This window comes from Nicotiana tomentosiformis, chromosome 1, assembly GCF_000390325.3.
Source record: "Nicotiana tomentosiformis chromosome 1, ASM39032v3, whole genome shotgun sequence".
NCBI lineage: Eukaryota > Viridiplantae > Streptophyta > Magnoliopsida > Solanales > Solanaceae > Nicotiana > Nicotiana tomentosiformis.
Window position 1 is genome coordinate 150,865,186 of NC_090812.1, and position 16,432 is coordinate 150,881,617.

The 16,432-nt window shown below is 41.2% G+C and overlaps 1 protein-coding gene and 1 non-coding gene across 2 annotated transcripts; both read right to left on the bottom strand.

Annotated features, from left to right (window-relative positions):
- Positions 1-539: 539 nt before the first annotated feature.
- On the bottom strand, positions 540-646 carry LOC117277045 (small nucleolar RNA R71). The gene has a single exon (XR_004507313.1). It is a non-coding gene; the product is annotated as a small nucleolar RNA R71 (small nucleolar RNA).
- A 13,905-nt stretch (positions 647-14,551) lies between these two features.
- On the bottom strand, positions 14,552-15,896 carry LOC138891595 (uncharacterized). The gene is made up of 2 exons (XM_070175171.1): positions 15,224-15,896; positions 14,552-14,724 (listed from the first exon to the last, which is right to left on the bottom strand). The coding sequence occupies exons 1-2, from the start codon at positions 15,894-15,896 to the stop codon at positions 14,552-14,554; spliced, it is 846 nt and encodes a 281-aa protein (XP_070031272.1).
- Positions 15,897-16,432: the final 536 nt, after the last annotated feature.

The following is a 16,432-nucleotide window of genomic DNA, read 5'->3' on the forward strand; positions in this document are numbered from 1 at the left end:
ACGGCTAGAAACGGTGAGGATAATGTAGACGAAGAGAACAAGCTGCACGGAATGCTGAGGAAGCAGCTATTAGAGATGCACATATTATCTACGAAGAAGAGAGGGGTCGGAGAATTGCTCAAAATCAACCCTTGGCTGCAGATCAGTTTAGAAATATAGCTCCCGGGCCTGGGACACCACTTGGCGATTATACTAGACCGGTCTACAATCAAGATTTACCAAGTTTTAGACCACCTCCAATTGCAGCAAACAATTTCAAGTTGAAGCAAGGGTTGCTTCAAACCCTTCATAATTGTTATGTCTTCAGAGGGAAGCCAAACGAAGATCCAAACACACATCTAATGGACTTCGAGGAGATTATGAACACCTTTCAATACAATGGTATGTCACAAGATGCAGTGTATTTAAGGGCATTCCCCTTTTCTCTTAAAGATGATGCAAAATAGTGGCTTCGAAGCTTGCCCACGGGATCTATTGGAACGTGGGAGGAGATGACCATAAAATTCCTTGATAAATATTTCTCCTCAACTAAAACGGGCAAGTTTAGAAGAGAAATCCATAACTTTTGCTAGAAAGATACGAAAACTGTTTTTGAAGCATGGGGGAGTTTTAAAGAGATTGTTCGAAAGTGTCAACATAGTGGAATTGAACTCTGGATACAACTCCAAGACTTTTGGGATGGATTGACACCGGCCTTGCATAGAACATTAAGCAATGCAACTGGAGGCCCATTGATGAAGAAGACTCCAAAGGAGATAGATACAATTCTTGATTAGTTATCTGAAGATGCAAATCACTGGCCCTCTGAGAGTGCTGAAAGAAGAAGATCGACTGGTGTTAACCAGGTTGATGCTAATACATTTGTCCAGGTACAACATGATGCTATGGCTAAAGAAATACGGAAGCTAACCTTAGCCTCGATACAAAATGAGCCTCATACAGCTTGTGATATATGTGGAAGAGGACACCCTACTCATGAGTGTCAAGCCTCAACTGAGAAAGTGAATGATGTGGGAAACTACAATTTCAATTCAATGGGTACTGAAAATGCGTGGCAACAAAACAACCCAGATTTCAGGGACAAGGAGCTCCTGGTTTTATGAATCAGCCTAGGTAGCAGTTTCAACCTCTACAGCCCAATCAGCCTGGTTTAGAAGATCTTATGAAGGCCTTTATTGTGAAAACTGATGAGAGATTTGAAATACAAGGGACAGTAATTCGAAATTTGGAGAAGCAAATGGGACAAATTGCAACAATATTAACTGAGAGGGTTCCAGGCACTCTCCCCGCTGACACTAAAAAGAATCCCAAAGAAACAGTGAATGTTGTGAACATGAGAAGTGGGTAAGTGTTGAAAGATCCTACCCCGATCCAAAAAGATATGATACTTGCAAAAGAAAGGGGGGAGCAGCTGAAAAGTGATTGATGACAAGAAGAGGAAAGGCCCGGTGAAAACTGAGAAGAAGAAGAAGGAGGAGGAAAAATCAACAAGAAGGAACCTAAGGAGAGCCAGTATATGCATGTTTTACCCTTCCCTCAAAAGCAAAGTAGAGAAAAGATGGACAAGCAGTTTGGGAGATTTCTAGATGTGCTGAAACAGGTTCATGTGAACTTACCAATCATCGAAGTGATCTCACAAATGCATTCTTATGCTAAATTCTTGAAGGAGATCCTGACAAAGAAGAGGAAAATAGAGGAGACCTCAGTGGTGAAGCTCACAGAGCATTGCAGCGCGATATTGCAAAACAAACTCCCACAAAAGTGGAGATCCAGGGAGTTTTACTATACTTTACTCATTAGGAACTATAAATTTTGATAAGTCTTTATGTGATTCTGGTGCCTCAATTAACTTAATACCTCTATCTATTTTGCAGGAAACAGGAGAAGGAGATTGGAGAGATAAGGTCGGTGATAATATCTTTGCAGCTGGCAGACCAAACAACTATACCACGTGAGGGAGTAGTTGAAGATGTGTTAGTTCGGGTGGATAAGTTTGTATTTCTTGTGGACTTTATAGTGGTGAATATGGAGGAGAACAAGGAGGTCCCCCTTATCCTAGGAAGACCATTTTTAGCAACGGGTAGAGCTATATTGGATATACACGAGAGAAAACTCATGCTTAGAGTGGGAGACGAGACTGTCACTTTTGAGATGAATGTAGAAAAGGGGGCACAGAAAGAAAAACCAGCTGCAAGTGTTAAGTAGAAAGTGAAGGGCTCGAAAGAGAAGGCTGCAGTGAATGAGAAAGATAAGGGTGGGGTGTACCCCAAAAAGGATGAGAAGAAACTATCTGTATGGATATGCGCATTAGTTCGGTCACGAGGAATGGAGACTGACTTTGACTCAGACCCCGACTAGATGTTCAGGGAAGTTTTCTCTACCTTATGCTTTTTAATTGTGTGTCATGGGGACATGCCACAACTTAAATTGTGTGGGGGGGGGATATGTTGTATGTATGTATGTATATTAGTTTTAGTTTTTTTTTGTTAGTTTTAGTAGTTAGAGATAGAAAAGAAATTGGAAAAAAACATTAAAATTTTAAAATTTTCGATTTTTTCCGACAATGGATATCATTCAACAGGTTTCTTGACGGATTAAAGTCGAAGGAAAAAAGAAAAAAAGATTTTCTTTTGTTAGGTAGTGTAACAATTCCCCCTTATTTTTTCTTTGAGCCATAGTTCTTTTCCAAGGGTTTTGTTTGAACCGGGTGTAGTTTGTTTTTTATTTTTGTAGAGTAGTAGAAAACCTTGTGCTATGGTTTAGATGGAAAGCAATATCTCTTGACTCTATTATACCTTGAGAATAATGAGTGCTTTAGTGTGACGCTTAGGCTTAGTATTTACTCTTGTATAAGTACCTTAAATTGTATGATCTTAACTTTGCTTAACTATTTTGACTAGAGTATCTTGATAATCCAATCTTGAGTGAGTTATGTTCCATGTATGTGAGAGGTTTTGTGTTATTCTGTGCATCGCATTTGATGTCTAGAACTTGCCCTATGTGTTTGCAAAGTGAAATAGTAGTTTTATTCTGTCTTGGAAGGGATATAGGCATTTCTTTGTTGAGCATGTTATATGCTCTTACTCACTTGATTGTTATGTATCTTAGTTAACCCATTTTGAGCATGTAATCTTGTTTCTTTGGCAACCATTTTACAAGCCTTATCCAATTGTTTGAATTAACCATCTATTTGAACCTTGTACCTCTCGTGAGCACTTGAATTTGTTATGAACTTTGTAAAAGTTGAAGTGTGGGGTGGTTGGTTTGGCTTTTGAGTGGAACTATTAAAATAAGGAGAAGGGTGCAATGTTTTGAAAAAGAAAGAGCCACTTGAATTGAAAAAGAAATTAAAAAAATAGTTGTATTGTTGTGCAAAATATTCTTTGATAGTGGTGACTCTTGATGTAATTGTACTTAAAGAAGTAGGGAGTTAATGTATATTGATGTAAAGGTGGAGTTATGGTTTGACATAAGTGTGGGATTTTGAATAATGAAATGTATGTATTAAAGTGCTTAGGGAGGTGTAGTCACTATTATATCTAAATATATCTTACCCATCCCACAACCTACGTTACAACCAGTTAAAGTCCTACTTGATCCTTGACTGAATGAGCTTAATTAGTAGAGTAGTATACTACGGGCAAGCCTATGGTATGTCTTTTGTGGCATATGAATGTTATTTCTGAGAATGAGCAAATTCTTCTTATCTTGAATCCCTAATTGTTCTTAAATTTCATTATGTGTGGAACTACTCTCTATTGTTGTGTGAGGAAACTTAATTCATGACGAAAAAGTAATGGAATTGACCTTTGTGTTAGAGTAAGTGAGTGGGTTATAAATAATGCGTGGTGCTTTTGAGTCAAAATCTTGAGGCGAGAATGTTACGGTATTGTACTTAATCTGTTTTAGATATTCTTGGTGTGATGAGTTATGAGAGTTGTTGAAAAAGGTCGAGTTTATTTGAAGTGTAGTTTGATTGCTCGAGAATGAGCAATGGTTTAAGTGTGGGATGTTGATGTGAGGCTATAATTACGTATTTTAGTCACTTATTGCACTCTAATTCACTGCACTTTATTCGTGTTTGAGCTTTAATTGGTAGTGTTTTGCACTTATTGTTTGTTTTATTCCTTGTAAGAGTGATTCCGAGCTATGCAAATGTTGTGGAATGAATTCGAGTGATTTGGAGCTTTGAAGTCTGAGTAAAAGCCCAAAGGATTAAGCCGGGATTGTGTTCGGGGGTCGAGGACCAAGTCTGGACGTCAAAATTGAAGTTTGGTCCGTACTCTGAGAATTCCCCATTACCACGGCGCGTGGGATGCCGCGTTTGTGCAATCTCTATTGTCTGTCAGAAGTTAGCTCTCTGGATTTCTCCACTAATGCCCTGTATGGCGCGTTGCCCCATGCGACGCGCCTGTGCAAATTTTACACAGTAAATGTCCTATTTCGGCTAGAAAAGGGTGATTTCGTTTGGGCCCGACCCTACTTGGTATAAATACATGGGAAAACATTATTTTCTAGACTTTTGACACATATTCGACCTAAGGAGACTAAGGAGGACTTGGAAAAATACAAGCACAAAGATTTCATCATCCCTTCCTCATTCAAGACATGAGTATGGATTGAATTTATGTTTTCCTCTTCTTTAACTTTATTTTGTGATGAATTTCTCCATATCTATGGAGTAGTTCTCTTTAGGGTTTGATGGATTTGGTGTATTGATTATTTTTTGTGGATTATAACTCTAGTTTTATGTATTGAATCGCTTTGGATGATTTAACTATTGCATCTATAATCACTTGTTCATATAATCAAGAGAGGCATAACTTGTGATATGTTTGCATTATATTGTTGGTTGAGCTCATAGATTCTTCTAAGTAATCGAAAGAGGCTAGTTGAATCATTGATTAAACCTAGTTAGGAGAATAATCGAAAGAGATTTTTCTAAAGACCAATCCACTATGCATTCTTGCATATCTTCGCGTTCTTAAATTGGTTCGTCTCATGAGGCTAAAACTTAATCGAGAGAGGAGTTTTTGCTGAATGTTTGAACTAATAATTGAGTGAATTCGAGAGACTCACTTGAACATTAAAAGTGAATTATCTAGAGTTGGATCCCAAACAATTATCTTGCATTTATCCTATCAACCCCTATTTTCTCCAATTGATAACTTCCTTGCTTATCCTTGTTTCAATTGTCATTAGTCAATAGCTTTAGATTCTTAGTTAATTTTAGTTAGAAATCATATAAATCTCAATTGTTGATCATCTTGAATAGCAACCAAGCTAGGAACTATGAGAATATATTTTTAATCCAATCTTTTTGGATACAATATGATACTATACTATATTTGATTAGCGAGCATAATTTAAGTATGTGATCCGAGCTCGTCACAAATCGCCACTCAAATCCCAAAATCTTACTCTCCAATCCCTAGTCCAACATTCTCCAAATTCCACTTTAAAAAAACATAATCTAGGGAGGGGAATTCAATGGGTATTCAATATTAATAGATAAAAATGATCAAAAGTAGCTTGCCTACCTCTTGAAATCTCGCAAAAACCCTCTCTAAAATCGCCTCCAACCGAGCTTGCAAAGTCCAAAACTGAAGAAATCTTGGAACCCTTCGAATTTATATTCTGCCCAAGCCTTTTGCACCTACGGCCCAAAAATCTGCATCTGCGGAACCGCATCGCGGTGCAATATCCGCACCTACGGAACCCACTTAGGTCCCCAACGAGTCGCACCTGTGGTCCATCCTCGCACCTGCGGGGCCGATTCAGCGGAGTCCTCTTCGCTTCTGCCACTATACTACCTCCTACCCACTTCCGTTTCTGTGGGCTTCCTTCCGCACCTGCGCCCTCCAGGTCGCCACTCCAGGATTCACACTTGTTCCTCCACTCTCCACATCTGCGAACTCGTAGGTGCGGCCAAAGTCACGCACCTGCACATTCCCTCAGCCCAACGAAAATGCGCTCCTGCGATGCCAATCACGCTTCTACGGTCTCCCACCTGCGACCAAATCTTACGCATGTGCGATCGTACCAGACCTGAACTCTTCAGCAATTTCCTATGTCCAAATTCCAATCCGTTAACCATCCAAAATCCACCTGAGGCCCCTGAGACCTCAACTAAACATACAAACAAGTCCTAAAACATGATACGAACTTAGTCGAGGCCTCAAACCACATCAAAAGCACGAATCGCACCCCAATTCAAGCCTATTAAAACTAATGAATTTCCAACTTCAACCATCGATGCCGAAACCTCTCAAACCAACTCCGATTGACCTCAAATTTTGCACACAAGTCATAAATAACACAACGGACCTATTCCAACTTTCAAAACTAAAATTTGAGCCCGGTAACCATAAAGTCAACTCTCAATCAAACTTCTCAACTCTCCAAACTTCAACTTTTCCAACTTTCGTCAATTCCAGCCAAAATCATCTACGGACCTCCAAATCAATATTCGGACACTCCCCTAAGTCCAAAATCACCATAAAGAGTTATCGAAACCATCAAAACTCCATTTCGGGGTCATTTACACACAAGTCGACATCCGGTCAACTCTTTCAACTTAAGCTTCCAACCTTGGGACTAAGTGTCCCAACTCATTCTGAAACATCCCCGAAACTAAACCAACTATCCTGGCAAGTCAGGTAACAACAAATGAGCATGGAATAAGTAATAAATGGGGGAGTGGGATATAATACTCAAAACGACCGACCGGGTCGTTACACGTACTTGGAGTGCAATCAACGTCTAGTCGTCCAACTGCATTATTTAGTGGTGCTTCTGCTTCATCCGAAGAAATTGAGACTATTCAAACGTAAATTAATGAATCGTGTCATCAATGGAATAATTCTCAAGAAATAATAAGTATGATACGGACATTCATGGAAAATAGCGTCCAATGGAAGAATCTAACAATGGGGATACTGAAACTGATGAGGATAGGTAGTAATTTGGATTGTGTAATAGGATATTTAGACTTGATTGGGTGTTACAACACTTTGTTCATTTTAGACTTTGTGTAATATGATTTTGGTTGAAAGCTTTAGATTTTTATGTGGTTTAATAGAAATGATGGTTTTGTTATGTTTAAACAAGTTTGATACTTGTTGTTTTAGGTTCTATTGATATAATATTTGTGATATTGACTGATGTGTATTGGTTGTTTGATTTGGGAGGGGTGTGGTTAAAATACAGCAGAATTCTGCTGAATTTTACCAAACTTTGCGACTGATTTCCAACCAAAGTGGTCGAAATTGGACATGAAAATTCCCAGTTTTGAGGCTGAAGTGGTTGGAATTATAATCATTATTATTTTTTAATTTCTTAATTTTCGACCGAGTAGGTCGGAAATTTTAAATAAAATAAAAAATAATAATAAATTACCGATCAAATCGGTCGGAAAATTTAGTATATAATTAATTTATATTAATAAATCTACGACGGAATCGGTCACAAATGTACCGACCAAAGTGGTCGCAGGCTTTAATTTCATCCGGTCAACTAAATAATTCTTGTTTGCAACCAAAATAGTCAGAAATTTGTGACCGATTCCGTCGCTAATATTCTGCGACCAACATCTTTCCAACGGATTTCGTGGTCGGAAATTTGGCAATTTCTAGTAGTGTTTATAAAAGTACTTTTTCTAAAAGCGCATTTGAACAAAAACACTTTTAAAATAAAGAAGGCAGCCAAACGGGCTCTAATGTTCTCTAGTGTCACAAGCCCAATTTTCCTCCGTAGGATGTCGTGATGGCACCTAGTCTCTAAGACTAGCTAAGCCTAACATACAATCAATATTGATGGAATGATAATTTAAAGTCTCAAAACTCAACATCTAATATAAAATAAACTCCGCAACTCAGTATATACAACTTCCCAAAATCCGGTGAAATACAAGTCACAAGCTCTATATGATGGTATTGAACATTCCTATACATCAGTGTCTATAAAAGGATAAAGAAATAGAATAGTCTAGGTAGAGGGGGACTCTAAGGCCTGCGGACACCGGCAGGTATACCTTGAAGTCTCTGAAGTTGAGCTCTTGCAAGTGCTTAGGCTGGTAGGAGGTACCTGATTCTGCACAAAATGATGTGCAAAAGTATAACATGAATACACCACAACGGTACCCAGTAAGTGCCAAGCCTAACCTCGGTAGGGTAGTGACGAGGTCAGGTCAAGGCCCTACTGGAATAAATAAGAAACATGACGAATAATTTAATGGTGCAATAATAATAAAAATGAAAATGAAACAAGTAAGGAATATGCCAAAATTAACTACACATAATCAAGGCAAATAATGCATCAGGACATAAAACAAAAAATATTAAGTCAGGGAAACAAAACAACCAAACACAAGTGAAGTAATAGAGAAATACCAACAAAAGTCACTATCGAGGTACCGCCTCGTAGCTTCAAATCACAAAAATAATCCACAATCTTTCCTTATATCACAGCGGGAGCCTTGCATTTAGTTTTGAAAAATATTTTTTTTCCAAAATAGCGCCCGCATTTTAGCCCACCTTATCACACCGCGTGGTTTCAAGTAGTTTCCCTACTAGCAATATGTGTATCAAGCCCACCTTATCTCACCGCATGCGTTTCAACCTTAAAACCTTATACCACCGCATGCGCATCAATATCACAACGTATCACAAATCGTACCTCAAGTGTGCAATATCACAACTTGCCAAAAAAATCAACAATAACGGTGCTTTCACAATAAATAGCCCATGGCACAACCACAATGTACATAAGAGTCTCAACAATAATAATCGGAAGTGAATAACTCAACCAAAATAGTATTTCACAACTTAACACTTTGCCTCAATGTGAATCACAACCATTATACCTCAATACCAATTTTTAACAACAAGATATTCCAAGAATAACAATTTCAAGTAGAGAATTCAACGGTTACTTAATGAATATGGAATAAAGGAATCAAGAACTTCAACTAAACATGTAGAGAAATTAACAAGTAAGAGATAAGACAAGTAGAGCATGTGAAAATAGACTAATGATGATGAATATAACATGTTAAGATAACTCAATTAAGGCATGAAAGGAATCTACATGGCTAAAACCGGTAAATTTTAACATTTAGCCTGTGTACACACTTGTCACCTTGCATACACGGCTTCTATACATCACAATTATTACAAAACAACACCAATCCTAAGGGAAAATTCCTCCACACAAAGTTAGGTAAGACACTTACCTCAAAACACGCTAACTCAATTCACTAGTAGGCCTTTCCCTCGATTATCCAACTCCAAATGGCTCGAATCTAGCCAAAAAAACTTCATACCATAAAATTAAACTATAAGAAACTATTTCGAATAATAAAGTTACGATCTTTGCAAAGAAATAAAAAGTCAACTCATAAAGTTAAATCAGCTCGTGCCTCGGAACCTGACCAAAAATTATAAAATCTGAACACCCATTCGATAACGAGTCCAACCATACAAGAATTACTCAAATCCGACCTCAATTCCCCTTTCAAGCAGCTATCTTGCTATCTTGGGATGCGATCACCAAGCAGCTACCTTGCTATCTCCGAGAAAATTTGCAACCAGAATAATCAACAACCGCTACCGTGTCCAACTACACTTGGATCTGCACACAAGGTGCAGGGAGTAACGTGAGTACATAACTCAGTAAGTAACAACAATAAATAAAGACTGGGCAGTAGTGACGAGCAATAAAGCATATAACATTTATATCATGAAATATCAGTAAAATACCACATGGTGAGCATAAAACATCTCGTTTAAACCCAGTTCCAATAAAATCATTTAAGGATGTTTTTCAACGATTTTCAAACATAGTAAAAAAAAATGCAAAGGTGAGCACAAATGATGAAATCATAAACATCCCCTCGGGCAAAACATCACTCATATACAACCACTCGGGGAAACCACACAGTCACTCGTGTCACTCGGGCATACCTTACAATCACTCATGCCTCCCAGTCACTCAGCACTCGGCACTCGCACTCAGTAAGTACCTACGCCCACTGGGGGTGTGTATAGACTCCGGAGGGGCTCCTTTAGCCCAAGCTCTATATCAAGCCAAATCATGGCATAAATCACTCAATCCATCGGCCTATATCAAACATGTTGCGGCGTGCAGCCCGATCCCATAAATATCCTCACAAATCAGGCCCTCAGCCTCACTCAGTCATAAACCTCTCAAGCCACTCAGGCATTTTAGTAAAAACAGGGTACTCAGCCCAAAAAAATATTTATATGCATCAAAATAGAGTAAGAAAAACTGAGTTATGCAGTAAACAAGTATAACCATGACTCAGTATAGATTTAAATCGAAAACAGCGATAGGATAGTAAGAAAAGGCCCCTAAGGGTCCAAACAGCACTGGCACAAGGCCCAAACATGGCATTCAGCCCAATTTACAGAAACTCTTTCTAAAACATATAAGTATCATATAGTTTCAACAAAATATGCAACTTTACAGTTGCTATGGGACGGACCAAGTCACAATCCCCAATAGTGCACACCCACACGCCTGTCACCTAGCATGTGCGTTGCCTCAAAATAGTAGAATGATACAAAATCCAGGGTTTCATAGCCTCAGGACTAGATTTACAATCGTTACTTACCTCAAACCGGTCAAATCTCTACCCCGCAATGCTCTTGCCTCTCGACGCGACCTCCAAATACTCTGAATCTATTCACAATCAGTACAATACAATCAATATACGGTAATGGAATGAATTCCACAAGAAAAACTATAAAATTAGACCAAAACCCGAAATTGGCTCAAACCCGGCCCCACAGGCCCACGTCTCGAAATCCAAAAACTTTACAAAACTAGAAAGCACATTCACTCACGAGTCCGTACATATGAAATTTATCCAAATCCGATATCATTTGGTCCCTCAAATCCTTAAATTAAACTCTTAAAAATCCCAAGCCCTAGCCCCTCATTTTCACTAATTACATGATTAAAAAACGGGAAATCACCATATATATGAGTATTAGGGCTCAAGCAACTTACCTCACTCATAGCCCTTGAATCACATTTCAAAAATCACTCAAAAAGCTCCAAAAACCAACTTGAAAATGGTGGAAATGAACCAAATTCGCGAAGGGTTCTATTTATGATTTCTGTCCAGGCTTTTTCGCACCTGCGGACCATTTCTCGCTTCTGCACAACCGCACCTGCAGTCCAAACAACCGCACCTGCGCAAGTCACTTAAACTCCCAGACTCCGCACATGCGCTCCATTTCCGCATTTGCGACCATACGGGTGCGAAAAATACCTCGCACCTGCGGCTATTGCCTGACATCCTCTCTTCCGCTTCTGCGTCACCTATCCGCATCTGTGGACTCGCAGATGCAACCTATCCTACGCACCTGCGGACCCAGCCTACCTCGACATTGTCTGCACTTGCGACCTCTTGTGCGCTTCTGCGGCCTCGCAGGTGCAGGAACTTCATTGCACCTGCGCTTTCTGCCCAGTTCCTCCAACCTCGCATCTGCGACATCCCGCTCGCTTCTGCGGGCTCGCACCTGCGATGAGACATCTGCAGGTGCGATTATGACAGTTGAGTTCCAGTTTCAGCAATCCTCCAATATCCAAACTTATTCCGTTAATCACCCGAAATCACCCCGAGGCCCTCGGGACCTCAACTAAAAATACCAACAAGTCATATATTAACATACAAACTTAGTCGAACCTTTGAATCACTCAAAACAACATCAAATCACCAACTTACCCTCAGATTCAAACCTAAGAACTTCTAAACTTCCAAATTCGACATCCAATGCCGAAACTAACCAAACCACGTCCAAATGACCTCAAATTATGCACACACATCACAAATGACACTACGAACCTACTCCAACTTCCGAAATTCCATTCCGACCCCGATATCAAATTTTTCATTGCCAACCAAAAATTGTCGAATTTCCAATTTCGCCAATCCAAGCCTATTTCTACCACGGACCTCCAAATCACATTCCAGACGCACTCCTAAGTCCAAAATCACCTAATGGAGCTAACAGAACCATCAGAATTCAAATCCGAGATTATTTATAGATAGGTCAACATCCGATTGACTTTTTCAACTCAAGGTTCTAAATAAGAGACTAAGTGTCTCATTCCACTCCGAAACTACTCCGGACCCAAACCAACTAACCTGGTATAACACAATACATCTAAATAACACATAAAGAAGTAGAAATATGGAAAATGGGGCTATAACTCTCGAAACGACCGGTCAGGTCATTACATCCTCCCCCTCTTAAACAACCGTTCGTCCTCGAACGGGTCTAGAAACATACCTGGAGTCTCGAATAGGCATGGATATCTGCTCCGCATCTCCCACTCGGTCTCCCAGGTGGCCTCCTCCACAGGCTGACCTCTCTACTGCACCTTCACTGAAGTTATATTCTTTGACCTCAACTTCTGAATCTGCCGATCCAAAATGGCCACTGCCTCCACATCATAAGTCATATCACCCTCCAACTGAACCGTGCTGAAGTCCAAAACATGGGACGGATCTCCAATATACTTTCAGAGCATGGAAACATGAAACACTGGGTGCACACTCGGCAAGCTGGATGGCAAGGCAAGCTTATAAGCCACCTCCCATATCCTCTGAAGCATCTCAAAATGCCCAATGAACCGGGGGCTCTACTTGCCCCTCTTCCTAAACCTCATAAAACCCTTCATGGGTGATACCTTCAGCAAACCTTCCCCCCAACCATGAAAGATACATCACGACCCTTCCTATCTGCATAGCTCTTCTGCCTAGACTGCGCCGTGCGAAGCCGCTCCTGAATCAATTTTACCTTATCTAATGCATCTTGGACCAAGTCTGTACCCAAGAGCCTAGCCTTACTCGGCTCATACAATCCAACCAGAGATCTACACCTCCTCCTATATAAAGCCTCGTACGGAGCCATCTGAATACTCATCTGATAACTGTTGTTATATGCGAACTCCGCAAGTGGCAAAAACTGGTCCCATGAACCCCCAAAGTCAATGACACAAGCGCGCAACATTTCCTCCAATATCTTAATAGTTTTCTCGGACTGCCCGTCCGTTTGAGGGTGAAAACATGTGCTCAACTCAACCTAAGTACCCAACTCTCGCTGCACGGCCCTCCAAAACTGTAAAGTGAACTGAGTAACCCTATCTGAAATGATGGAAACTGGGACACCATGCAGGCGAACAATCTCTCGGATGTAAATCTCAGCCAACTGCTCTGAAGTGTAAGTAGTACCAACTGGAATGAAGTGCGCGGACTTGGTCAGCCGATCCACAATAACCCAAATAACATCGAACTTCCTCGAAGTCCGTGGGAGCCCAACTACAAAGTCCATGGTGATCCGCTCTCATTTCCACTCCGGAATGTCTGATCTCTGAAGCAAGCCACCCGGTCTCTGATGCTCATACTTAACCTGCTGACAGTTGAGACACCGAGCTACAAACCCAACTATATCCTTCTTCATTCGCCTCCACCAATAGTGTTGTCTCAAATCCTGGTACATCTTCGCGACACAAGGATGGATGGAATACCGCGAGCTGTGGGCCTCCCCAATAATCAACTCCCGAAGCCCTTCTATATTAGGCACACATATCCGGCCCTGCATCCTCAACACGCCGTCATCACCAATAATCGCATCCCTTGCATCACCTCTCTGAACCCTATCCTGAAGAACGAGCAAGTGGGGGTCAACATATTGACGCTCCCTGATACGGTCATAAAGAGAAGACCTGGAGACCACGCAAGCCAATACCCGAATAGGCTCCGAAATATCCATAATGACAAGCTGGCCCGCTAAGGCCTGAACATCCAATGCCAAAGGTCTCTTTATTGCTGGAAGATATGCTAAACTCCCCAAACTCTCCGCCCAGCTTCTCAAAGCATCGGCCATCATATTGGCCTTCCCCGGATGGTACAGAATAGTGATATCATAGTCCTTAAGAAGCTCCAACCATCTCCGCTGACGCAAATTAAGATCCTTCTGCTTGAACGGATGTTGCAGACTCCGGTGATCAGTATAGATCTCACAATGAACCCCATACAAATAATGACACCAAATCTTCAAGGCGTGAACAATGGTTGCTAACTCAAGATCATGGGCAGGATAGTTCTTCTCATGGGTCTTCAACTAGCGTGACACATAGGCAATCACCCTACCCTCCTTCATCAAAACACAACCAATGCCTATCCTCGAGGCATCACAATACACGGTGTAAGAACCTGAAGCTGATGGTAGAACTAACACTGGAGCTATGGTTAAAGCAGTCTTGAGCTTCTGAAAGCTCTCCTCACACTTATCCGACCACCTGAAGCTGATGGTAGAACTAACACTGGAGCTATGGTTAAAGCAGTCTTGAGCTTCTGAAAGCTCTCCTCACACTTATCCGACCACCTGAATGGAGTACCCTTTTGGGTCAATTTGGTCAAGGGCAATGCAATAGATGAAAATCCCTCCACAAAGCGACGGTAATAACCCACCAAACCAAGGAAGCTCCTAATATCCGTGGCTGAGGATGGTCTAGGTTAACTCTGCACCGCCTCTATCTTCTTCAGGTCCACCTGAATACCCTCACTGGACACCACGTGTCCCAGGAATGCTATTGCACTGAGCCAAAACTCACACTTCGAGAACTTGTGTAAAGCTTCTCCTCTCTCAATCTCTATAATACAATCCGCATATGCTGAGCATGCTCCTCCTGGATATGAGAGTACACCAGGATTTCATCAATGAATACAACAAGGAATGAGTCCAAATAGGGCTGGAATACACTGTTCAACAATTGCATGAATGTTGCCGGGGCATTGGTCAGCCCAAAAGACATCACTAAGAACTCATAATGGCCATATCGGATCCTAAATCTGTCTTAAGCATATCTGAATCCCGAATCTTTAGTTGGTGATAACCGGACCTCAAATCAATCTTGGAGAACACCCTCGCTTCCTGAAGTTGGTCGAATAAATTATCAATACGAGGCAAATGATACTTGTTCTTGACTGTGACCTTGTTCAACTGCCTGTAATCAATACACATTCTCATGGAACCATCCTTCTTCTTTATAAATAGAACCAGTGCACCCCAATGTGACACACTAGGCCGAATAAACCCCTAATCAAGGAGTTCCTAAAGTTGTTCTTTCAATTCTTTCAACTCCGTCGGTGCCATACGATATGGTGGAATAGAAATGGGCTGAGTACCCGGCACCAAATCAATACCAAAGTCAATATCCCTGTCAGACGGCATGCCCAGCGGGTCTGCAGGAAATACATCCGAAAAATCACGTACCACCGGAATAGAATCAATGGTAGGAGTCTCTGCACCAACATCTATCACAAATGCCAAATAAGATAGGAAGCCCTTCTCAACCATACGCTGAGACTTCAAATATAAAATCACCATACTTGGTACACAATCTACAGAACCGCTCCACTCAACCCTCAAAAATCCCGGCATAGCCAACATCACCGTCTTAGCGTGACAATCTAGAACAACATGACATGGAGATAACCAATCCATACCCAATATCACATCAAAGTGAGCCATACTGAGTAGCAAAAGGTCTACTTGGATCTCCAGACCCCCAATAGTTACCACACATGACCGATATACGCAGTCCACAACAATAGTATCGCCCACATGAGTAGACACATGAACAAATGAAACTAAAGGCTCACGAGGCAAATCCAGAAAATGGGCAAAATACGAGGAAACATATGAATACGTGGAACCAGGGTCAAATAATACCGAGGCATCTTTATGACAAACTGAGACAATACCTGTAATCACACCATTTGAAGCAATACCTGTAATCACAGCATCTGAAGCAATAGCATATGGTCTGAAGCAATAGCATCCGCACCTGCGCTCCATTTCCGCATCTGCAACCACACAGGTACGGAAAATACCTCGCACCTGCGGCTACTGCCTGACATCCTCTCTTCCGCTTCTGCGTCACCTATCCGCATCTACCGACTCGCAGATGCGACATATCCTACGCACCTGCGGACCCAGCCTACCTCGACATTGTCCGCACATGCAACCTCTTGTGCGCTTCTACGGCCTCGCAGGTGCGGGAACTTCATAGAACATGTGCCTTCTTCCCATTTCCTCCAACCTCGCATCTGTGGCATCCTGCTCGCTTCTGCTGGATCGCACCTGCGATGAGACATTCGCAGGTGCGATTATGACAGTTGGATTCCAGTTTCAGCAATCCTCCAATATCCAAACTTGTTCCGTTAATCACCCGAAATCACCCCGAGGCCCTCGGGACCTCAACCAAAAATACCAACAAGTCATATATCAACATGCAAACTTAGTCGGACCTTTGAATCACTCAAAACAACATCAAATCACCAACTTACCCTCAGATTCAAGCCTAAGAACTTCTAAACTTCCAAATTCGACAT

What these genes read in the sequence shown, in the direction of transcription:
- LOC138891595 (XM_070175171.1), bottom strand. Translation starts at nt 15,896, where the DNA reads ATGGAGCGCAGGTGCGGATGCTATTGCTTCAGACCATATGCTATTGCT. An exon ending in TGGTATTGATTTGGTGCCGG is followed by an intron (nt 14,725 to 15,223) that starts GTACTCAGCCCA and finishes TCTCATATCCAG; the next exon opens with GAGGAGCATGCTCAGCATAT.